At 41.1% G+C, this 24,097-nt stretch overlaps 1 protein-coding gene across 1 annotated transcript in view; it reads left to right on the plus strand.

The window, feature by feature from the left end:
- Positions 1–15,090, plus strand: part of SLC35D1 (solute carrier family 35 member D1) — a 48,096-nt gene extending 33,006 nt beyond the window's left edge. Inside the window, exons 11-12 of the mRNA XM_005895790.2 lie at positions 1,678–1,760; positions 10,378–15,090. Of these exons, the coding sequence (XP_005895852.2) occupies positions 1,678–1,760; positions 10,378–10,486 (192 nt within the window). The 3' untranslated portion in view covers positions 10,487–15,090. The remainder of the gene's footprint in view (positions 1–1,677; positions 1,761–10,377) is intronic.
- The last annotated feature ends 9,007 nt before the right edge of the window (positions 15,091–24,097 follow it).

Genomic DNA, 24,097 nt, shown 5'->3' on the forward strand with positions numbered 1-24,097 from the left:
CACCTCAGATGTTTTGAATCAGAATCTCTAAAGCAGGGCATGGAAGTCATCAGGGTTTCCCGCTGAGTCTCAGGTAAACTAAAGGCTCAGAATTGTGGTCTTTGTTTTGAGCTCCCAGCACAGACCCTCCTGGTGAGTTCTACTTTGGGGGCATGAGTGTGTCTTCTGATAGAAAATCTTGGTTAGGATGCTTTAATATATAGTTTTTCTGACTTCTGACTGATATTGAGCAAAAGATTGGATTCTCTGTTCTTTCCTTTTCTGAAATTCTTGGGCAGTTTATGCTGACTAATCTCTCTTTTCCCTAAATCTCTCTATTCCAAGAGGGGTCCTGTTAATGCATTTTCCCAAGTTGCCTACCAGCCTTGTTTACAGTTACGTGGTATTTTTTTTTTTTCCCCCTCTCAAATAATAAGAAAATTTGCTCTAAAGTGACTTTTTTTTCTCTATATTTAGACCTGGAAGAGGCCAACATAATTTTTAATGCTCTCTCACAGGGTACTACTCCACTATAAGAATAATTTTGAAGTTTATTTTTGGCCTTTTCAAAACACGATAAACACTTTACTTTCTGCTTTGTAGGCCTAATCTAAGAGAGGCCAGGTACTAAAAATATTTGTGACATTTACCGTTTTGGCAGTTGCAATAGCACAGGAGTCAGTGACTTAAGAATGGAAAAAAGGTTAGGGAAGAATTGAATAAGAGCTTAAACTTCGGAAATTTTTATTTTATCTTTGTGGTCTGAGGATAATTAAAAAGGAGCCAGAGGTTTTCACTGCTGTGGGCCCAGTCTGAGGCCTAGTTGTGAAAGTGAAGTCGCTCAGTCGTGTCCGACTCTTTGCGACCCCATGAACTGTAGCCTACCAGGCTCCTCTGTCCATGGGATTTTCCAGGCAATAGTACTGGAGTGGGTTGCCATTTCCTTCTCCAGGGGGGAATCTTCCTGACTCAGGGATCAAACCCGGGTCTCCTGCATTGCAGACAGATGCTTTACCCTCTGAGCCATCAGGGGAGGCCTAGTTGAGGAACTAAGATCTCACAAGCTGAAAAAGGAGCAAGATAAGCAGGTGTTTACACCTGGGAGATTAAGGGAGTTGGGAGAAGTGATATTATGTTTGATACTTTGAGATGACTTCCCCTTGTTTTTTTAAGATACCAACAGAGTCCTCTAGAAATAGTCTTTGAGTTGGTAAATTCTCCATCATCCCCTTTTTCCCTTTCAAAAAAAAAGGGAAAGATACTTGCCTGTAAGCAGATTTTCCTTCACTCTCCCCTCACAAAGTCAACTGCTATGTCTATGGGAGGAAAAAAACATTGTTTTTGAACTTGTTAAATGTGTAGAAATAGCCCTGGTAATAACAGTGATTCTTTATTTAGATTTGTACTGTCGGCCCGTATCACAAGGAAGGGGAAAGTTTGATGATCTTTTTAGTATTCTTTAGCATTGGTGAAAGCATTTAGCTTCTGGAGAGACCAGGAAGAGACTGATGTTATTGTATGTTAGTTGATGTTCATACTCATGCTACACTCATTTTAGGATCGTTGGGTTTTTGTTAGTTTCTCTTACTTGCTTTTGTAATTTAAGGATATATGTTTGGGTCATTGTGTGGATGACTTTATTTGAATATTGAAAAAGTTCAAACCTGTGTAACAGTATTTTGCCATTTTTCTTTTTAGAATATATTAATAACTTATATTGGAATGGTCTTTGGTGGAGATTATATTTTCACTTGGACAAACTTCATTGGCTTAAATATCAGGTAAGTAAAAATATTTAACTGTAATCAGTTGGACAGACGGATTTAGATTGTCAAATAGTCACAGTTAGCTTGGACTATTTAATGGCAAATTTTTTCACTTGTTATTAAACAGACATTTGTGGAATTCCTACAATATATTATACAATTAATGTCTTTTTGATAATGCTTTTTAAGGAAAAAGGAGAAAGTGGTTTCATATTTCATGCACAGTTTTTGGGGAGTCTTTTCTGGAAGTTGAACTCCTTTTGCTTAGCCTTGAAAGAATAATCTTTTATTTATTGTGCTAGATGTCAGTGCAGTGTTCTTAAGAAAATTCCAGGCTAAAGAATAGCAACTCTCTTTATATTGCTTTATATGCATCTTACTTTGGACACATCACTGCATTTCTTTAGACTTCATTCATCTTTAACAATGATGAGGGTAACTTGCCTGAACGAGCTTTTTTAGTTTGAGAATTTTGAATTTCATGGCTTTAAATACTACTTATATGCTTTAAAACCCTCAAATTTTAAAGACCTCTGTTCTGAACTCAGACTTGTATATCTAATTAGCTCACTTGACATCTCTGGCTGACATGTCCAAAAGTGAACTCCTTGTATTTCCTCCAAAGTCTGTTCCACCCACAGCCTGAACATCTCAACTGGTGACACTCTATCCTTCTGGCCTCTCAATTCAACAGGCTTGGAGTTATCCTCAATTCTTCAGCTTGTACCCAACATCCAGTGTGTTAGCAAATTCGATTGGTTCTACCTTCAGAATACATCCAAAAAGATCACTTTTCACCATCTGCATTCCTTCCATCATTATCTCAGCCGCCAACATCTTTTGCCTAGATTACTGCTAGTCTTCTATACTTGCATCTCTGATTTGGCTCATCCCCACATCTCACCCCTAGTCAGTTCTCAAGAGTAGACAGTGTATTCCTTGTCAGAGCTAAGTCAGAACATGTCGCTCTTCTTTGTACTCCCCTCTCCATGTCCCACGGAGAAGGCAATGGCACCGCACTCCAATACTCTTGCCTGGAAAAATCCCATGGACGGAGGAGCCAGGTGGGCTGCAGTCCATGGGGTCGAGAAGAGTCGGGCACAACTGAGCGACTTCACTTTCACTTTTCACTTTCATGCATTGGAGAAGGCAATGGCAACCCACTCCAGTGTTCTTGCCTGGAGAATCCCAGGGATGGGGGAGCCTGGTGGGCTGCCATCTGTGGGGTCGCACAGAGTCGGACACGACTGAAGCGACTTAGCAGCAGTAGCAGCAGCTCCATGTCCCAATGTCCTGACAAGGCCCTACAAAGTCTGTCCCTCGCTTGCCCTTCAATTTCAATTTCAGCTCTTGCTTCTCTTCTCCCCCACTCTATTTCATCTACACAGACCTTCTTGCTATTCTTTTCGAATACAGGGCATGCTGTCTCTTTAGGGTGTTTGGACAGAATATTTTCTTTACCTGGAACACTGTACTGCCAGATACTTGCATGGCTGGTTCCCGTATGCCTGTATATTTTTGTTCAAATGTTACCTACTCATGGAAGTTTACCCTGACCACCTTATTTAAAATTGCAACCTGCTCTTCCTCTTCTGATGCTCTGAAGCCCTCTTATTCTATTTTTCTGTTTATTTCTATGTATACTATGCATTTTCTATCTCCCCTGCTACAATGTAAGTTCCATGAGGGTATAGATCTCTGCCTGTATTGTTCACTTATCTTTTCAAGCTCCTAGAATGAGTTCTGGTCATTGCTTAATATTTGTTTGATGAATTCTCTATGGATTGGTGATAAAAAAACACTTTGAAAACTATAAAGGTCTTTAATGGTAGTATGTTTTTAATTTACAATAAATTATATGACTCTCGAGCTTTTATATCTTTAAATGTAAATAAGTGATAATGCCTATTCCACCTTTCTTATGAATCAGTGTGAGATATAATACTGTTATTAATAAGATAATAATTCATTATTTTCCCTTCCATGACATTTATTTGCCATTATTATTGTTTGTCTTTTTAGAGGAAAAATTATTTGTTATTTGTGGGGGTTGGATATGTTGTTCAGAGGTTGGATATGTAAATATGCCTGAGGATGGCATATTCTGGAAGGAAGACGAGCAGTTGGGTCTCAGATCTCATTCACAGTTGCAGTTCTGATACTTAACAGTTGTGTGATTTTGAAAGCGTTGTTTTTTTCTGATCTTCAGTTTTCTTACATATTTCCGTTAGAAACCTGTATCTTTAGAGTTGTTGGAATGAAATAATCCAATGAATGAAGTACCTGATTCATTGCTTGATAATTTATGCTTAGTAGATAATCAGTTTCTTTCATTAATAGTTGTGAGGAATATAAGGATCAATATGGTGAACTAGTTCTGAGTTTGCATGTAGCCTAAGCTTCCTTCATTTCTAAAAATCTGGATTAAAGAGTCTTTATGATACATTATAGGCCTGATTCAGAAATGCTTTTTTTTTTTGTCTCCTTCAAGTAAGAACTTGATGGTTAAAATGAAGTAAGAGGTGCTATTTGCATTTTCAGATGTCTGCAGTTAAATCTCATAACATAGTATCTTATAAGAAATATTGGTTTTTTTCCACATTGCAGGCTATTTAAAAAAAAAACTTCAGTGCCTGAGTATGTTGGAACGTTTCATGTGTCAGCCCAACATATGTCAAATCTAAAGTCTTGAAAGTTTCTTTTTGTGTTAAGAGGTGATTATAGTTCTGGTTAAACAGTACCGTTTTGCTAGCAAGATTAGTTGATAATGATGTCCTTGGTACTTTTCCCTTATGTAGTATTTTTAATAATTTCGAATTGCCTTCACATTGTATTGTAATAAATTTTGCAGGCCATATCTCTTTAATCTCTGTTTCATTACAGAGTTAAGGAGAGTAAGTAGTATACTTATTTGCCAGTCAGCATTCAAATTATTTGCAGAGTTAGGATTAGAGTCCAGATGACCTTGTGTTTCAAATACCATTTCTTTCCCTTACAACTTGCATTTCAGTGTCTGTAAAGGAAAGTATATGTTGCCTTTTTTTTTCTTTCACTTTTCCTCTTTAAAAATTATGGTTTTGGGTTTTTTCCCGTCTTACACTAGTTAGTAAGTAGACTCATGGATTGCGAACATTATTTTTTTTTTTTTTTTTTTATTTTTTTAATTTTTTTAAATTTTTTTTTTTTTTTAATGTGAAAAACCAAACTTAGATTGGCTACTTAGTAGATTTCACATTGATTGAAAATGGTATGAATCCATCCTTGGCTGATTGCACTTTGAAAGAAATCACTAGTAAAACTGTACTTGTGAGTACTCTGATGAATCTAGCTTCCCTTCATCCTGCTTGGGTTTTTTTTTTTTTTTTGCTGTTTCAGGAAAAGTTTAAATAGTCCTTTCTGATAGGATTCAATTTTAGGAAGCAAGAGGTTTGTATTGGTAGGTTCTCAGGCTCCAATTTGATTTTTTTTTTTTTTCTTGTCCCCCAGTAGGACTCTGTTAAGAGCCTGGCTATCTCCAACTTCCCTAAGTGCCTTTTTCCAGTGGCCAATTACTGTGTGTTCACTCAAGCTCAAAAAAGCAGAGCGAGTGGGGAATGAATGAATGAGTGGTGAAGGGTGGTGACAAAATGTACTTCTGTGCTTTCACCAGAAGTTGGCCTCTGGCCTGTGTCTTTGGCCCAAGTAATGCAGGCTTTCCAAATAATGACCCCAGCATCTCCATAACTGCCCAGGCTAGAATTCATAGAACTTTTGGAGTTTATTTTTATCTATGATTCTTTTTTTTCCTTCTATTAAAAAAAAAAACAAACACCATGATTTAAATACAGTAAAATCCACCCCACCCCCATTTCCTGTACGGTTCTGAGAGTTTTGATAAATGCAATACAGTTATATAACTACCAACGCCATATTCAAGGTATAAAACAATTCTAATACCTCCCAGATCTCCCTGTGTCCTTTTTCATTGAACCTCTCTCCCCTGCAAAGATCTGTTTTGTATCCATATGGTGTCCTGAATGTTGTATAATGACACAAAATGTTATGCAGCTCTTTGTCTGACCTCAACATACTGCATGAGATTCCGTGTTGTATTTGAGATTCTGTGGTTTGCATGTACCAGTAGTTGGTACCTCTTTCCTGCTGACTGTGGATCCCTTAGGGTGGTATGTTCATGCTTAGTGGCTCAGTCATGTCTGACTCTTTGTGATGCTTTGAACTGCAGCGCGCCAGGCTCCTCTGTCTGTGGGGTTTTCCAGGCAAGAATACTGGAGTGGGTTGCCATTTCCTCTCCAGGGAATCTCCCCAACCCGGGAATAGAACCTGAGTCTCCTGCGTCTCCTGCATTGTAGGCGGATTCTTTACGTGCAGAGCCACTGGGGAATTCCCTTTTATTGCTGAGTAGTAGTCTATGATGGAATTCCCAGATCAGAGATTGAACCTGTGTCTCCTGCATTGGCAGGTGGATTCTTTACCATTGAGTCACTTGGGAAGCCCTGAAGTTCCTTTATTATCGCTATTTTATAAATGAGGCTGAGGCTTAGAAAGTTTCAGTCTAATGCATTCTGAAGACATGCATTGGGCCTGTTTCTGTTTGCCTGGCACTGTGCTCTAGAGAGATGTGGTACATTCACTCATAGCTCTGCCAAGGTCACACAGCTCATGTCATTGAAGGATTTCAGCCCTGATGGGTTGAACTCCAGAGTCCAGGTTCTCACCCTTTAATGAATTATCATTCAGTAAATGACTAATTAGTTATAATGTAGCCTAAGTGAACCATATGTAGCCATTGCCACTTTAGATTCTCAGCTGTCTGAGGGCAGAAATCACTTGTCTTATTTATAGTTGTGTCAGTACTTATCAGTGCCTGGTCTGTAACAGGCATCCAACTAGTAATAATAATAACCAAATACCAGACAATATTTTTTTATGCTTAGTCTTATCCTCCGCATTGCCCTAAGTATGCCATACTTAATCTAACAGTTCTCTGAGATAGGTGCTGTGAGAATTTCATTTCATAGACGGGCTGAGAAACTTGCCGTGTATTATCCAGCTGGTGAAGCATTCAGTCCATGATTGCCTTCCCAGTTTGCTTAACTGCAGTCCAGTAAAGTGAATAGAGGAATAAATTAATTTTATTTTCATATCCCATCAGCATATGTTGTCATACTGGTTACATAACTCTTGAGCCAGCCTCCTTTTGTGTAACACACCCCATTTTACTGTACCTTCTGACTTCAGACCAGAGTCTATACAGTCTCTGGGGTGGGCCGTGATGCAGCTCAGAGTCTGGCTTCAGAGAGGACTTTGGTCTAGCCACTTCTGCCTGGCTCCTGAATCTACTGTTCCTGCATTTGGGACTCCTTTACCTGTTTCCTTAAAAGGAGGTTTTGCTTCCTGGTTCCAGCCTTCTCCTCCTGCATAATTCCATCCTGGCAGACTCTTCTGGTTCCAGGCTTCTCCTGAAGTGAGGATGTGAGCTCTTCTTAGTGGTTCTCTCATTTGGAGAGAGAAGGATATGTTTTGTATTATCAGTGGGTTGCTGCTGCTGTAACAGTTACCAGGCTTTTCATAGAGATAAATAACTGACTTCTCACTGGAATAACTTGGACTTCGAAGATGTTGTAGGGAGGTTAGCTAGCCCTTCCTTACAGAAGAGCACTGAGATGGAATATAGCAGCAGATTTGTATTCTGTTATGGGCACTGCCACTGGCTATTTATATAGTTCACTTTTCATAACCCAGTTTTCTTTTGCCCAGTTTTTAAGCCAGGGTTGTCTGCTTTAGTTCAGCTACTAAAGTTCCCTGATTGATCCTGGTCATGAGGTCTAAAGTTATTTTGCAGGAGACTAATGACATTTGAAGGAACTTCTTCCAGGTGTGGGAAATACATATATTACTTTTTTAAAAGTTCTGACAGGAGTCCTCTACCTACCTTTTAAGGTTTTTTTTTTCTTTTTTTAAGGCAGAAAAGAAAAAGGAGTGGAAGTAGGGGAGAAAATGATGGAAATGCTTGAGCAGTTTGGATTCAGCCCTGAGTTGGGGAAGAGTATCAAAGATATCAGGAAAACAAAAACAAAAAACAAAAAACCCTGTTTCCAAATATGTGAGAGAAACGCCCCCTTTCCAAAAACACTGACATTAAATGGGAAGAATAGGTAGAAAGCAAGTTTTTAGGTTCATACTCTTTTTGTTTCTTTAACTTTTCTCTAGTTGAGTCCTTTAAAAAACAAAACTGTATTGTACATGAAGGCAATCTTATCAGAATTCTAATCTTAAAAGAGACCATCTATCTGACTCACATCAGTTAATAAAACAAATAATATCCTTATCAATGCCATTGAGTTCCAAAGAAATCACAACAAAATTTGGGAGCCTTTTAATTTTTATTGTAAATTTACTCCTGGCCAAATTCCTAAAATGCCTAGGCAGATAGAATGGTTAACAAACATCCTGGTCAGACTTTTGTGACTGAGGTACTTCTATTTTTAAAGTATATGCACACAAGGGAATGACATTTAATGTCCTGTAATGGCACTCCACTCCAGTACTCTTGCCTGGAAAATCCCATGGACGGAGGAGCCTGGTGGGCTGCAGTCCATGGGGTCGCTAAGAGTCCGACACGACTGAGCGACTTCACTTTCCCTTTTCACTTTCATGCATTGGAGAAGGAAATGGCAACCCACTCCAGTGTTCTTGCCTGGAGAATCCCAGGGACGGGGGAGCCTGGCGGGCTGCCGTCTCTGGGGTCGCACAGAGTCGGACACGACTGAAGTGACTTAGCAGCAGCAGCAGCAGTAAATCATAACAAAAATAATATGAAAAAGAATGTATGTATGTATATATATATGAAATTGCATAACTTTGCTGTACACCAGAAACTAACATAACTTTGTAAATCAACTCTACTTCAATAAAAACTAAAGAAAGTATGTGCACAGACCGACACTTACCTTGATATAGAAGGGACATAGATATCTGTGAAGGCAACATAGGGAGTTAATATTTGTTGAGTGCCTAGTCTATGACGGCCACCTTTACAACATTGTTTCATTTAATCATCCCCGAGCTCACATGAAAACTGAGACTCAGGGGTGAAATAACTTGCCCAAGGTCACACAGCCACCATAGTAAGAAGCAGAGCTGGGACTCTAACCCTGATCTGACTATAAAAATCTGCTGCATGGTTTAGCCATGTGAGAGCACATCGGATAAAAGAGTAAAATGGTCCCACTTTGTTTAAACATTGTCAGTCTCTCTGCTTACCTCCTGTCTTACCACCGGCTTGTCTTTATTCTCCTGTCTCCTTAAGGAGATGACTGATTAGTATGCAAAGGCATAGACTAATTTTTACCTTAAGGGAATTTGTAATCTAGTTGGGAAGGTTCATTTATTCCTAAACACACATGATAGGTACTTTTAATACGTTCCCTCAAAAGAGCTTTCAGGAGGCTGTGTAGCCCAGGTGGGCTTGAGGTCCCCCAAATAATCACTGTCCCAGAAGAGCGAACCCTCCTGGTGGTAGGTATGGTAGACAAGTGTGAGGGGTGGCAGCAGCTGGCTCAGAGGCCAAGGGCTCAGATGATGTAGGCTCTCCACTGTTCGCTTGATGCTAGTTGGAGAGAAACCAGCTCTGTGAGTCTCCCCAGGATCTGCATGTTTTCTTTCTTGTGTATGTGTGTGGGTGCTCAGTCATGTCTGACTCTTTGCAGCCCCGTGGACTGCAGCCTACCAGGTTCCTCCGTCCATGGAATTTTCCAGGCAAGACTACTGGAGTGGGTTGCCATTTCCAGGATATCTTCCTGACCCCGGGATCACACCTGCTTCTCTTGCATTTCCTGCATTGACAGGAGATACCTTGACAGTCTGCATTGACGAGGTGGATTCCTTCCATTGCGCCACCTGGGAAGCCTGTTTTCTTACTTATTGGGATGTTTTTTATTTTTATTAAAAAGTATTTCTGCCTCGAATGATTATTTTTGAAAATGCAAAAAATACAAGTAGAAATCACCTATAATTTCAGTCTAGATGTAACTATCATTAATATTCTTGTTTCTTCCAGACTTTATTCCGATGCATTAATGTACATATTCATGTTCATTTAAATAAAATAGGGATGGAGAATGCCAAACTATTTTTTCATTTTAAAAGTCATGGCCAGCTCTTTATTTTCTGTCATTTAAATAAATGCCTAGCATTCTATTGTATGAATTTATATAAAACTCTATTGTGAGACACTTATCCTTTAGCTAATTTTCTGAAGTTATAGATTTTGTGATAAATGCTTTGTCAGTAAGTCTATGAAGATGTATACAGTTCATCCATGAAATAGATTGGTAGGTCAGAGGATAAGCAGAATTCTGAGGTTTTTATTTCAACAAATTGTCATGAAGAAAGACTGTATAAAATTGGCACTCCTGCTGACAAGTATATGCAAATATTCGTTTTTCCAAAGCATCAACGACAGTGGATAGTACCATGATAAGGGAGTGTCTCTAGTTTGGTAAATGAAAATGCTGTATGTTTCATTTTATGTGGTGGTGTTTTATAAAGGTAGCTCCAACCCTCACTCCAGGTTGCCTTATATTTGTGCCATTCCTTCCTTCCTCCCTGATGGTGGTTTTCTGTTTTGCAGCATTGCTGGGAGCCTGGTATATTCCTACATCACCTTCTCTGAAGAGCAGCTGAGCAAACAATCAGAAGCCAGTAGCAAGCTGGACATTAAGGGGAAAGGAGCAGTATGACAAGGGTTGCATCGACTGCATTGGCCCAAGTTTTCGATCAAATGGGAACACTGGCAATTCTTACACAGATACTGAGGTGTCTTGATCATGAAGAAAATACCATTGCACTTGTACAATCTGAGGATTGATTGCTGCCTTTTAAAATTTTATGAGAGAAACTTATAATTGACTCTTTTAAATATGCCCTTAGAATTAATTTATATCAGACTGGAAAATGTACTGGGCTTTTTTATTTATTTTTCTTCTATGCCGACAGTGAAACATCCATGTTTTGAAAATATTTTATTCCGTAGTCTGATATCCAGGTGTCCCTGAGAGCCACATATCTAAAGCGTTCCATCAGAAGCCTCACTGTTCACGTCGTTGCTGAGTCTGGAGACAGTTTGGCCTTCCTTCTGCTGGAAATGCACCTGAGGATCTGAAGTTAGTCTTCTTTGAATTTTCTTTCTTAACGATTGCCTTTTCTTCATGAGGCTACCATTACTGCTTTGGCCAAAGAGGACATCTTTGGCACTAAAGAAATGTGTGTGGCTTCAAAGTGTATTGGTTTCTACATGGGCTTTCCTGAGAGCTCATGGGATGAAGTAGGGTGTGTTCCTTGAAAATGTCCTATTCCCTGTATGTGGTGTAGGCTGAGGAGAATGAAGGGGTGAAGGAAGTAGACCTTTTACTCATTTTATTCATCTGTCAGAGTCGTTCATTCAACTAAAAGGTATCGTGCGTGTAATAGGTGCCAGGCGTTGTGCTGAGTGCTGGGGGTTGAGAGATGTTCTTAGAGGTAGTTGCCTGATCTTGCTCCTGCTATAGTGACCAAGGGTAAGACTGAGAACTTAGCTCCATGGATTTATTCAGAAGATGTTGGGACTGTGAACAAGTCTTAGAGGTTTTCTCAGCTCTCAGAAACTGCAAATCTATATGCAGGGTTAGAAGCACCAGCTCCACAGCGATGTGAAGCCAAATGCTGCAGTGTACATTAAATGCATATGAACCCTGCCATCCTAAACCATGAGCTCAGCTGTTCTTGCCCAAGTGAGAATGGCATGCTGGGAACATGACCTCCATCTATTTCCCCTTGCTTCCTGCTTCTGGGTTTTGTTGCTACTCTTTTTACTTCTGCTTGAATCAGTATGACTACCCTTACATTTCTGAGTGTATGATTTCGAGGGGAAAGGCTGGTTAGATGTTTCTGTATGGTCCAGGCTTGGACTGTGTTGCTGGCACCGTCAGTGTTAGAGCCATCACCTTCCTTCCTCTTCCTTCAATGGCATGAGCATAACCTCTTTCCTTTGGACACTCCTGCCACATCCCACATTAATGAGCAGGCCTGCCTCTCTCAAGGTCAGTGCTGCATCCTGGGAGAGCAGCCGTGGATGGGCCTTGCCTGAATTGCCTCTTTGGGCAGGTCAGGTGTTAACTCAAACACAGCAGTGTGACTTGGCTTAGAGACATCCATTGACTTTGGAGATAAATGCTCAGGCCAGCTGTGCAGTCATGTGCAGGAAGCTGGCTACCTTTGCGTTGGTGTACATGATGGTTTTCATTTCATCAGGTTTGCAATCTACTGGCCTTTGTTGACCTAAACAGCTAGTATTCTGGTGCCTCAACAGGGAACCTGGAAGGTTTTGATTTCGTCCTATTTTTGAAAAAGAGTTATATTGAGGTCCTTTTCATATTCATATCTTTCCCTTATTTTTGGTTTGTCTTTGTCAAAGCCTAGCCAGTGGTGCTGGGTCCCTGGAATTAGCCTCATAGCCAACTCTCAAGTTAGTAGCTCCATATAGGGAGTCCTGAGACACTGTTTCCTAACATTATGTGAGCTGAGAAAATTTAAGTGGGAGAATAGGATATTATGTTGTGCAAGATATCACCTTATCCCTGTTTTATTGATAAAAAAGAAAGACTCGGAGAAAAATGACTTGCTAATAAGTCAGAATTCCTGTTTTTTTCCCACTGAACTGTGCTGCCATTGATAACCCCACCTTCTCCTCTGAGGAAGTAGTGGTGCCAGCTGAGCTAGCCTGAGCTCTTTGGAGGAGGCGAGTGATTGATGGAATTTAGAGTCCGCAAGGAATAGGCTTTGTGTGTCAGGGAGAGTGATGGGCTCTCTGCGTGCCTGAGCTTCTGTCTTACTCCAGGCTGGCCATGGGTGACACGCACCCTGCCTATGAATTTTGCTGCCCCTGCCCACTTTTGCCTGGGGACAAGGGGAATGCATTTTGGGAGCTAATTTTGGTAGTTCTGTTCCTTCTTCTTTGAGCTATTGGGAGGAGGGAACTTTGACATTAGAAATAGTTTGTGTGCATTCAGAGATGTTGGACTAAGACCCACTCCACCCGCCCCCGCCCCGCCCCGCCCCGCCCCGCCAAGTGTTGAACTGCTTCTTGGAGAGTCGGTTTCCTTGAAGATGTGTCATCTCTCTAGGTCTTATTTGAGAAAATCGTGCTTAGTAATAACTTCACTAAATGCACATGACATTAGGGCCCGTGGCCTAGACTGAGCTTTCTGACTGATGCAGCGGAGCAGCTTCAGGCTCTCTGCCCTGTTCATGTTGATTGTTGGATTCCCCTTCACCTGCCACCAACATCTTAAGAGCAAGAAGCCTGGGGAGGTTGGAGATTGAATAGACTGACCAACCATTTTTGTAGTTTGTTTTCAGTTATGTGCAGGCTTGGTTATGGCACAGGAAGAGATGTGCCTGGTATTCCAGCATCTTACAAAGCAAAAGTTCTTTGATCTGGAAACTACCTCCTGGGAGAAAAAGAGGCAGTATAGAATTAAATCCTGAATTTGCCCTTTGAGACAGATGAGCTGTGGTGAGGATGCTGAAAACACATTTGTGACTAGTGGCTCCTTTTTTTGAGTTAATGACAGCGATGCCCTCTTTGACCAGTCTGCTTTTAAGGCAGTGCCAGATTGATTTGAGTAACCTGATTGGTCAGGTTACACGTTGCCAGCACGTCAGGTGACTTTTAACTCCTTCGCGTGACTGTTGACTGTAGGAGTCAGTCATTTGTAGGATCCAGCTTGCACATAGGTTAAGAAAGAGAAGTATGTTTTGCGTTTGTTCTTTGTAGTTCTTATTGTATCAGCCATGCATGGAAAGTTCACAGCAGTAATGCTGATATAGGATCTTCATGGAGAGAAGAGTAGAGTTTCACTTTTGACTAGTTTGAAGTAGTACCCAGGATTTTGGGCAGGCCTACCTTTATTTTGGTTGTTATGGCATCTTTCAGTGAGCAGAGATTGACTATTTTATGCCAGGCATTATGCGAAGCTCTGCAGCAGCTGAGGTGAAGAGGACGTGGTTCTCATTCTCAAGGAATGTATAATTCTTTAGCCAGACCCCGATTGAGAGAAAGAAGCAGATGAAAGGAGTCAGCGATTGATAAGTAGAAGCTGCCTGCACAGTTGTCAGCACTGGTGATTAGGGTGTCCCACCCATAGAGTTGACTGAAGCACTTCTTTAAGAGGACTTATACTAGTCCTCTAGCTCTGAGATGAGAGCCGGGCCATTCAAATTCTGTAACTCCCCGGGTCCCTCTGCTCTCTCCTGCATGTATTCTTGCTTCCCCATAGCTGTGTACTACTGGTCCCTCCCTATGAACAAGGATGTGATTGATTTTTCTCTCCCTGAGGGAAAAATAATAATCTTCAAAATAAATAAGGCAAGGGATGCTGACTCCTCAGCACAATGCCTCGTGCATATTAGGCACTCAGCAAACGTTACTGTCATGATTTCAGGGTTAGACTGTAGGCAAAGATTAAGAGTCTTAATTTGTGCTCCTTAAATGCTAGAGGCCTGGGCAATGTATTTCTTTTTGAATGTGACCCTATAATTTGGTTGCTTCTAGAATGGTTAAAGAAGAGTTTCTGCTCATGGTCAACTTTTTAAAATATCTAGTGTGTATAGTTGGGCTATTGTATGATGCAGGTGATTCTACCTTTAAACAAGATTCTATTCTTTAAAGAAGAAAAGAGAAATGACTCTCATATTTTGGTAAGTTAAAAAAAAATTAGTATCTATCTCAGAGAAATATAATTACACTTCAGAATGGTGATTCTGTTAAAAGTTCCCCAGTTTGTTACCTTAGGGTAGCTCCTGTGTAGGTTGGATGTTCTCATCTCCGAATTAAATGCATTAGCTTCATGCTGCCTCTGTGTCCAGGCTTTTGTCAGTTGTTGGTCTTTGTGAACCTCTGGCACCATCGCTGTTTTCTAAGCCTACCTTCTAGTTCTTACTGTTAGGATGCCACTTCATCATGGTATGAGGAGATATTCTATGATGGGCTTTTTTTAAGCTTTCTTTTTTGAAAATGCTTTTTAAAAAGAAATCTACTGGTTAGATTTTTTTTGTCTCACAAGATGTTTTTAGAGATTATTTTGTTCATAAACATTTCTTTCTCATGCTGATAATCAACTGATTTTTGTCTACAAATGTTGGTCTGTCACAGTATTTTTTCAATATAGATTCTATTTACCAAATGACCATTTTAGTGTTTTTAAAAGGTACTGAGGATTGAGATATGTAAATCAGGTGACATAAATATGAAAATTATGTGCCTAAATATTTTTGTAAAGGTGTCAAATAAATACTTTTTCTTCAACCCATGTATTAAAATTTCTTTCTAAGTGCCTGCAGAGACAGTCAAGAGCTGTAAGTCTGCCTCAGTTTAAGAGGATGACATCCCAATTAGTTGACTGAGACACAATAGAGAAAATACTGTTTGCCAATGTGATATTATGATTTATAATAAGAAATATGTATTTAGTCTTTGTCCTTATTCCTGGCACACTGCTCCTAAAACCCATGTAATTTCCTATATAAGAGCTACAGGAAAATCTTTTATTAGAGTATGTAGTTTTGTTTCCAGTTCATGAAATAGCTCCAGAGCCATAAAGGTGAAAAGGGTGCCTTTTGTTAGCATCTTTCAACCATTCCTAAGGTTATGTTAATGAGATGGCTTTTGGAAACTCCCTAAGGCTGGGAGCTGGTTGCCAGGGGAACCAACTGAGAGATTTATATTGGAACTTTCAGCCTCCATACATCTGCTCTTTCCAAGTGAAGAGAAGAGAGGCTAGGGGAGAGGAGCTGGAGGTTAAATCTGTGGCCATTGATTGAGTCAATCATGTCAACATAATGAAGCCTACGTAAACGTCCATGAACTATGAGATCTGGACAGCTCCCAAGTTACTGAACGTGCTTAGGTGATGGTCTCCTGGAACAGTGTGCAGGTTCTGCATGCGCCCCACACTCCTTGCCCTCTGCAGCTCTTCATCTGCTATTCCCGAGTTACATATTTTTGTAATAAACCAATAGTTTAGTAAGTAAACTGTTTTCCTGAGTTCTGTGAGCCACTCCCACAAATTAATCGAACCTGAGAAGAGTGTGATTTATAGCTGTTTGGTCAGAAGCACAGGTGGCAATCTGGATTTGTGATTTGTGTTGGAAATGGGTTGAAGGAACAGTCTTGTGGGACTCAGCCTTTTGCTGCAGGATCTGATACTAACTCCAAGTTCAGTATCAGAACTGAATTGTAGCTCATGTAGCCCATGTAGCAGATTGGCTTGGTATGGGGCAAAAACACACGTTTGGTAACCAGAAATGTGAGTACAGTGCAGAGAAGATGACCTGGGAGCAGTTTTTCCTTTACAGCCATTCAATCCTTTGCACGAATAGCACATATGATTCAATATTCAGTGTCTGGTGTACTTGTGGTAAACTGAAAGGAAAGAAATGCATATAAAAATTGCCTTTAAAACATTTCATCTCCTTAATCAGGTGCTTAAGACTCTGAATAACTTTATTAGGAAATAACCCCCAAATATAAAACATGCTATTCAAGAAGCTATTGGTACTGGCAAAAACAGGTAGAAGTACATTAAGGCATTAAAAAAGAACTGTGGTAAGATACATAATGTAAAACTTACTGTCTTAATGCTTTTGAAGTGTCCAGTTCAGGACCAATACTGTATATTCACACTGTTCTGCAGCCAGGCTCCAGAACCTTTTCCATCTTGTAAAACTGCAGTCCGTAACCATTACAGAGCTCAGTCCCCGCTGCCCCCAGACCCCAGCAACTACCATTCTACTTTGTGCCTCCCTGGATAACTCCTGTAAGTAAAATCGTACAGTATCTGTCATTCTGTGACTGTCTCATCTCACTTAACATAATGTCCTTGAGGGTCTTCTGTGTCATAGCACGTGTCAGCATTTCTTTCCAAGGCTGAATAATTTTCCATTGTATGTATATGCTAGCTTTTGTATATCCGTCCATCCGCTGCTGGACACTGGTTTCTTCCAGCATGTGGCTATTGTGAATAAGAATTGCTAAACATGCCAAGCTGTCACTTTGAGTTGCTCTAACAAATGGCCATAGATGGCAAATAACAAACATTGATTTCTCACAGCCCTGAGGCTGGAATGTCCAAGATCAAAATGCCAGCAGATGTGGCAGCTGCTAAGAGTCCGCTTCCTGGTTTGCAGATGTCCATCTTCTCAAAGCCTCACGTGGGAGAGAGCAGAGAGGAAGCAAGCTGTCTTGATTCTTCTTAAAAGGACTCAATCTTGAGGGCTCCACCTTCATGATTTAGCTACCTACCAAAGACCACATCTGCAAATACTATCTTGTCAGGGATTGGGGTTTTAACAGATGAATTGGGAGCAGGGGATGGGACACAAAATCTATAGGAGTGGCTGTACAAATAGGCTTTTGATTCTTCTTTGGAATTGCTAGGTCATATAATAATTCTATTTTAAATTTTTTGAGGAATGGCTGTACTGTTTTCCATTGTGACTGTACCATTTAACGTTCCCACCAGTAGTGCACAAAGATTCCAATTTCACATCCTTGTCAACACTTGTTATTTTCTTTTATTGGTAGCCATCCTGCTTAGTGTGAGATGATATCATCTTATTGTGATTTGTATTTTTCTAACAACTAGTGAGCATTTTTTCATATGCTTGTTGCTCACGTAATATACTTTATTTGGAGAAATGTCTATTCAAGTCCATTTTTTTTTTAATTGGATTTTTTGGTGCTTGAATTGTAGAGATTTTTTGGTGCTTTTAATTGGATTTTTTGGTGCTTGAACTTTATAACTGCAATTATAAAGTATTATGAATTTTAACCCCTTATCAAATTATCTGCAACTATTTTCTCCCATTCTGTAGGTTGCCTTTTGCTTCTTGTTGACTGGTGTCCTTTGATGTACAGTTTTAAATTTTGATGTAGTGTGATTTGTCTATTTTTACTTAGGTTGACTATTCTTTTGGTGTCATATCCAAGAGATAATTGACAAGTCCATTGTCATGAAGACTTTTCTCTATATTTTCTTCTAAGAGTTGTATAATTTTACATCTTAGGTCCATTGTTAGTTAGCTTTTGTATATGGTTCTACTTCCAATTCCATTTTTTTTTTTTTTCAGCTTGAATATCCAGCTTTGAGAGACTGTCCCTAAGGCATTTGTTGTAATCAACTTTTAATGTCTTATCAGAGTTTTTTCTTTCTAATTTTTGAGATATGTGCTCTTTCACGCAGCCGTTCCTCTACTGGTTTATCATCTTGCTCAGCTTCCACTCAGAGGGCTGTCAGTTATTGGGGCAGAGCACAGAATTGGGGCCTTTGTGTATCCACAGCAGGTAAGCGGAAACCAGGGCCCTTCAGGACTTCTTCCCTATAGAAGAAAAGGGACAGGCATCTTCTTCTGTCTATCCATCCATCTGTGCAGTAAGACTGAGCTCACTGGGACTAGCACCCAGCCTCTAGCAGAGGCCTGGCACAACCTTTTTACACATGAAGCTCAGGGAGGTAACAGCTGTGTACTGGAGTTGTGGAACCCACATTCCAATCCTGATCAGTCTTTGCTCTTCACCACCACATGAGTTTCTTTTTGTTTTTCGTTAATTAATTCAAGAAGCATCAGTTAGAACTGGACATAGAACAACAGACTGGTTTCAAATCCGGAAAGGAGTACGTCAAGACTGTATATTGTCACCCTGCTTATTTAACTTATATGCAGAGTACATCATGAGAAATGCTGAACTGGATGAAGCACAAGCTGGAATCAAGGTTGCCAGGAGAAATATCAATAACCTCAGATATGCAGATGACACCACCCTTATGGCAGAAAGCAAAGAACTAAAGAGCCTCTTGATGAAAGTGAAAGAGGAGAGTGAAAATGTTGGCTTAAAACTCAGCATTCAGAAAACTAAGATCATGGCATCCGGTCCCATCACTTCATGGGAAATAGATGGGCAAACAATGGAAACAGTGACAAACTTTATTTTGGGGGGCTCCAAAATCACTACAGATGGTGACTGCAGCCATGAAATTAAAAGACGCTTATTCCTTGGAAGAAAAGTTATGACCAACCTAGATAGCATATTGAAAAGCAGAGACATTACTTTGCCAACAAAGGTCCATCTAGTCAAGGCTGTGGTTTTTCCAGTGTTCATATATGGATGTGAGAGTTGGACTATAAAGAAAGCTGAGCACAGAATTGATGCTTTTGAACTGTGGTGTTGGAGAAGACTCTTGAGAGTCCCTTGGACTGCAAGGAGATCCAACCAGTCCATCCTGAAGGAAATCAGTCCTGATTATTCATTGGAAGGACTGATGCTGAAGCTCCAATACTTTGACCACCTGATGCGAACACCTGACTCATTTGAAAAGACCCTGATGCTGGGAAAGATTGAAAGTGGTAGGGGAAGGGGATGACAGAGGATGAGATGATTGGATGGCATAACTGACTCAATGGACATGAGTTTGAGTAAGCTCTGGGAGTTGGTGATGGCCAGGGAAGCCTGGTGTGCTGCAGTCCATGGGGTCGCAAAGAGACACGACTAAGTGACTAAATTGAACTGAACTGATTTATTTGTGTTGGGTCTTAGTTGCATCATGTGGGATCTTTCCTTGTTGTGTACGGCTCCCTGGAGTATGCAGTTTCAGTACTTGGGGCTTAGCTGCCATGACCCCCACTGCACCCCCCAGTGTTAGTTCCCGAACCAGGGGTCAAACCTGCATCCCCTCTGTTGCAAGGCAGATTCTTAACCACTGGACAACCAGAGAAGTTCTCAAACTAGATTCTTGTTTTTCCTAGTCTGCCTGTAATAAACGTGGTGGGACCTATCTTATCACCACCATATGCCTGTCTGTTGGTGGCATTCTTCATTCAGAGTTCATACACAGTGGATTTAAAGCTGATGAAGCTGGTAGCTGGTTCAATCTGAGAAGGAAAAGCAACCAGCCATGCTTTTCAGCTGTGCTGATGGTGCCCTCTTGTGGTAACAGCTGCCACTGGGGGCTATGTGATAGTGAAGAAAGGGAAACTGTTAGTCGCTCAGTTGTGTCTGACTTTGTGACCCTATGGACTGTAGTTCGCCAGTCTCCTCTGTCCGTGGAATTCTCCAGGCAAGAATACTGGAGTGGGCATTCCCTTCTTCAGAGGCTCTTCCCCACACAGGAATTAAACCCAGGTCTGCAGTGCGGGCAGATTCTTGCCATCTGAGCCACTGTTTGTTTTACAAGAAGGAAAAGCAGTATTACTTATTTATGTTATGCCTACTATATGCTTTCATGGAGTTAAAACTTCATATCATGTGTTTCCATGTTACAGTGTTGCTGTAAAAATGGTACCTTAAGCAAGGCTGAGGGATTTGTCCCTCAGATAAACTGAAATCTGAGCTTTGACTCCAAAGCCTATTTAAAGAATTACAGATAACATCCCTGTGTTAGGAGACTGCAGCGGGAAAGTTCACCGGAGTGCCTCATCGTGTCTGCTTATCCTTCGGGTAACTTATTTTTTTTCAATGAGTATTTTTGAGGACAATATCTACACATGATGACAGAATCATGAAACTACCTGAGCTGTGTGTAAGAAGCTGTGGGAGGGAGGAAGAATGCCATCCGAACTGGGAATGGTAAGAAAATCTCTTGGGAGAGCATTTGAGCTGATACTTAGAGGGACAACTAGGATTCCACTGGGAAAGCACTGGAGGTACAGGCCTCCAACATTCCAGGGCCATCCTATCGGTTTCTGTCTGGAATGCATTCCACCCTCCCCCATGTCTTTATAGCGCATGCCATCTCTCTGGGCCTTCTTTGGCGGTACCCCACCACACTCCCTGGTCTCTCCCTGCTTCACCTCCACAGCACTTGTCTCCTCTAATGAAATGTAAGCTCAATGAAGGCAGAGATGTTGGTCTGTTTTGTTTGTTCTGATGTCCCTGGCACCTAGAACAGTGCTGGATATGTTTGTAGGGACACAGTATTTCTTGAATACATCCAGTCAGTAGCTACATTTACTGAGCACAGCAAGGCAGAAACATGGCCTTTTCTTCCTTTTAGGAAGATCATGGCAGCTGCAGTATTTGGACTGTATACTGTAGACTGATGAATTCACATCTTACAGGGATCAGGCAGGTAAAAATTATGAATCTGAATAAACGCAATCCACACTATAATAGTGGTAGGGCTTGTGGTATCTACCTGCTTAAAGGCATTTAAATGGAAACAAAACGGATCTGCCAGCCAGTTTTGGCCCACTGGCTGCCAGTGTGCCTAAAGCAAGGAACTACTTTTGGTCAGATGAGGATGCTGCCAGGGAAAGTTCAAAGAAGCGGGGGATTGTACAGGTAAGTACCTCAGCTGAGAAGGATGCACGGTCCTGGTGAGAAACTATGGAGTCCTAACGTGGCTGTGAAAGCATGGAAGAGAAACAGGATTTGCATTATTTTAGGAGGTAAGATTAGTAGGTGATGATGAAATTTGTTTCTATTTTTTGTTTATAAGTAAAACTGTGGTGAGTTGTTTATTTTTAAACCTAAATCTGGCTTCAGGAGACCAAACATAAACATTTTTAAGGTATTTAGCTTAGGTTTCCAAGTGTTTTCCAAAAAGGTAAATTTGGTGTGTAGCAATGAAATGGAGTGCTTGCGCTATCCACAGTAAAAATAAATTTACTGAGCATTTGCTTCGTGCTGTGGGCACCTTACATATTGATACATTTTAACTCTCTAAAGTATCATATTAACTTATTTTAGAGGTGAAAAAACAGGCACAGGAAGTTCCCATTGTTGAACAGTGGTGATTGTGAGAAATTCTTTGCTTTATAGAATATACACTTGCCTTCCTGTAAGGCCTACCTTTTGCTCTGAGTTCCCAGAGCTGCAGTACAGTGTAATGTTTGAGTGTGGAGCGAGGGTCAAGCTATTCCTTTAAATCAAATTAGATGAGTCCCCATCTTGCCACTTACCAGGAAATTCAATCTTAGCCCTTCTCTAAGGTTAGACAAGATTTGAGGGAGTTGTATGATGCCTGGAATATAGACGGGGCACCTTGTCACTTACCTTCAGCCCCTCACGGTCACCCCTTAGTGACCGACTCTACGGTGTCCTTTGAAGGCAGGTGGCAGCACAGATCCCAAACTCTGACGCAGAGGTGGTTTCTCTTCCTGTTCCGATGCCTCATGTGCAGCCTGTCCTGTCCCCGTGCGGCCATTCCTCTGATGTCTCGCTAGACGATGAGACTTGCATTCCAGTTTTTCCCAGAGCCTAAGGACCATTTAGCCCACCCCCGTCTCCTCCCCCCTCCACCAATTTGGGGACTTTCTTCTTTCAGAACTGACTTGTGAGAAATAGTCTAGGAGAAAATGTTAGTGAACAACATGTGCTTTTTACCTCACAACACACTTCTTTCCTGAAAGCAATGCAAAGATCTGACTTGGAAAAATAGAAAGTGAACAAAATCCAAATGATTGGAAAGGTCTTTCATCTTCTCAAGGTGGCTTAGTTTCCCATTTTGTAGGTTGGGGAAAACAATGTTGTGACTTTGATTTATGAATATCTATCCCAGTGCATGGAATGGCAACCACTCAATATGGTACACGGTATTTTTTGTCATCGTGTTGTTTCAGCCGCCTACTGACCCTTCTGTGACCAGCACGTGCTCCTTTTGAACAAATGGCTCTTCCAACCATCCTAGCCAAATGAATCCAAAAGGGTCTGCCACCTTATGAGTTGCCTGCAAGGTGGCTGATAGTACTTCACTTCTCTGGCCAGAGGGACTGATAAGCTAAGGGTTGAGCCCATGGTCCTAGCCAAGAATGCTGCTGCTGCTGCTAAGTCACTTCAGTCGTGTCCGACTCTGTGCGACCCCAGAGACGACAGCCCACCAGGCTCCCCCGTCCCTGGGATTCTCCAGGCAAGAACACTGGAGTGGGTTGCCATTTGAATACATGAACTATTAAGTGTTGTGAAGGGAAGAGAAGAGAGGGATCTGATCTTATCTAAGCTCAGTCTAAGGCTGTTGAACTTTGGACCTGTCATTTCCCCATTTTAGGCCTTAGGTGTTCCCTTCCATAAAATGAGGATTGAGTGGGAGGTTCCAGTTGCTACATCATTGCTGACTCTTTGGGCTCCGGCAGGTTCCCTCACACAGCTGCTGCTTCATTTATAGGCTTCTTGTTGGCTCTGCAGAAGGCCCAGTGCACAGCGTTCTGTTGGAGCTGTTGTACCTAGCAAAGCACACCGAGCTAGTTTACTTTTGGCTTCCTATTTTATTTGGCTGTGCTGGGTCTTTGTTGCTGCGTGGGCTTTCTCTAGTTGCAGCAGACTGCTACTCTAGTTGCGGTGCAGACTTATCATTGCGGTGGCTTCTCTAGTTGCAGAGCACAGGCTTCAGGACATGCAGGCTTCAGTAGCTGTGGCATGTGGGCTCAGTAGTTGCAGTTCCTGGACTCTAGAGCACAGGCTCAATAGTTGTGGCACACAGGCTTTGTTGCTCCGTGGCATGTGAGATCTTCCCAGATGAGGGATTGAACTCATGTTTTATTGGCAGGCAGATTCTTTACCACTGAGCCACCAGGGAAGCCATGAACACATTTTATTGTGGACATTAATGGTTCTATACTCTATTAATATGGTTCTATACTCTGCTATTGATCTTTTATAAAATATACATATTACCTCCTTAAAATCTGAAAAATTAGGGCTACAGGGATTTTTGGATGAGGGATTATAAACCTGTGCAACTACTGAGTATCTAGTAGTTTCTGGGGATAAACATTCCCCATGTGTGATTTTATAATCTCTGTGATATCACTGTGGGTATTGTGCTTTACAGATGGGCAGTTTTAGTGTTTTCTTTAGCATAAGATTACGAATGAGTGAAGTCACTCAGTCGTGTCTGACTCTTTGTGATCTCATGGACTATAGCCCGCCAGGCTCCTCTGTCCATGGTATTCTCCAAGCAAGAATACTGGAGTGGATTGCCATTTCCTCCTCCAGGGAATCTTCCTGACCCAGGGATTGAACCTGGGTCTCTCTCATTGCAGGTACTCTTTAGTGTCTGAGCCACTAGGGAAGCTTTAAGATTACAAAGTAATGGCAAAATCAAGAGGAGAAATCTTGAAATATGGCTGAATTTGGATGAGTAGAATGCAAAGAGGTGGCATGGTGTAAAAAATGCTGTTTGAACAGGAAGATTCTAAGCACAGTTGACCTTTGAATAATGGAGCTATTAGAGATGCTTACCCCAACCCTGAACAGTTGAAAACCTGAGTGCTGCTATGTCTGCCTCAAAATAAAGGACTTAGTAAATGATTCACCCAAA

This window comes from Bos mutus, chromosome 3 (genome assembly GCF_027580195.1).
Source record: "Bos mutus isolate GX-2022 chromosome 3, NWIPB_WYAK_1.1, whole genome shotgun sequence".
Lineage (NCBI taxonomy): Eukaryota > Metazoa > Chordata > Mammalia > Artiodactyla > Bovidae > Bos > Bos mutus.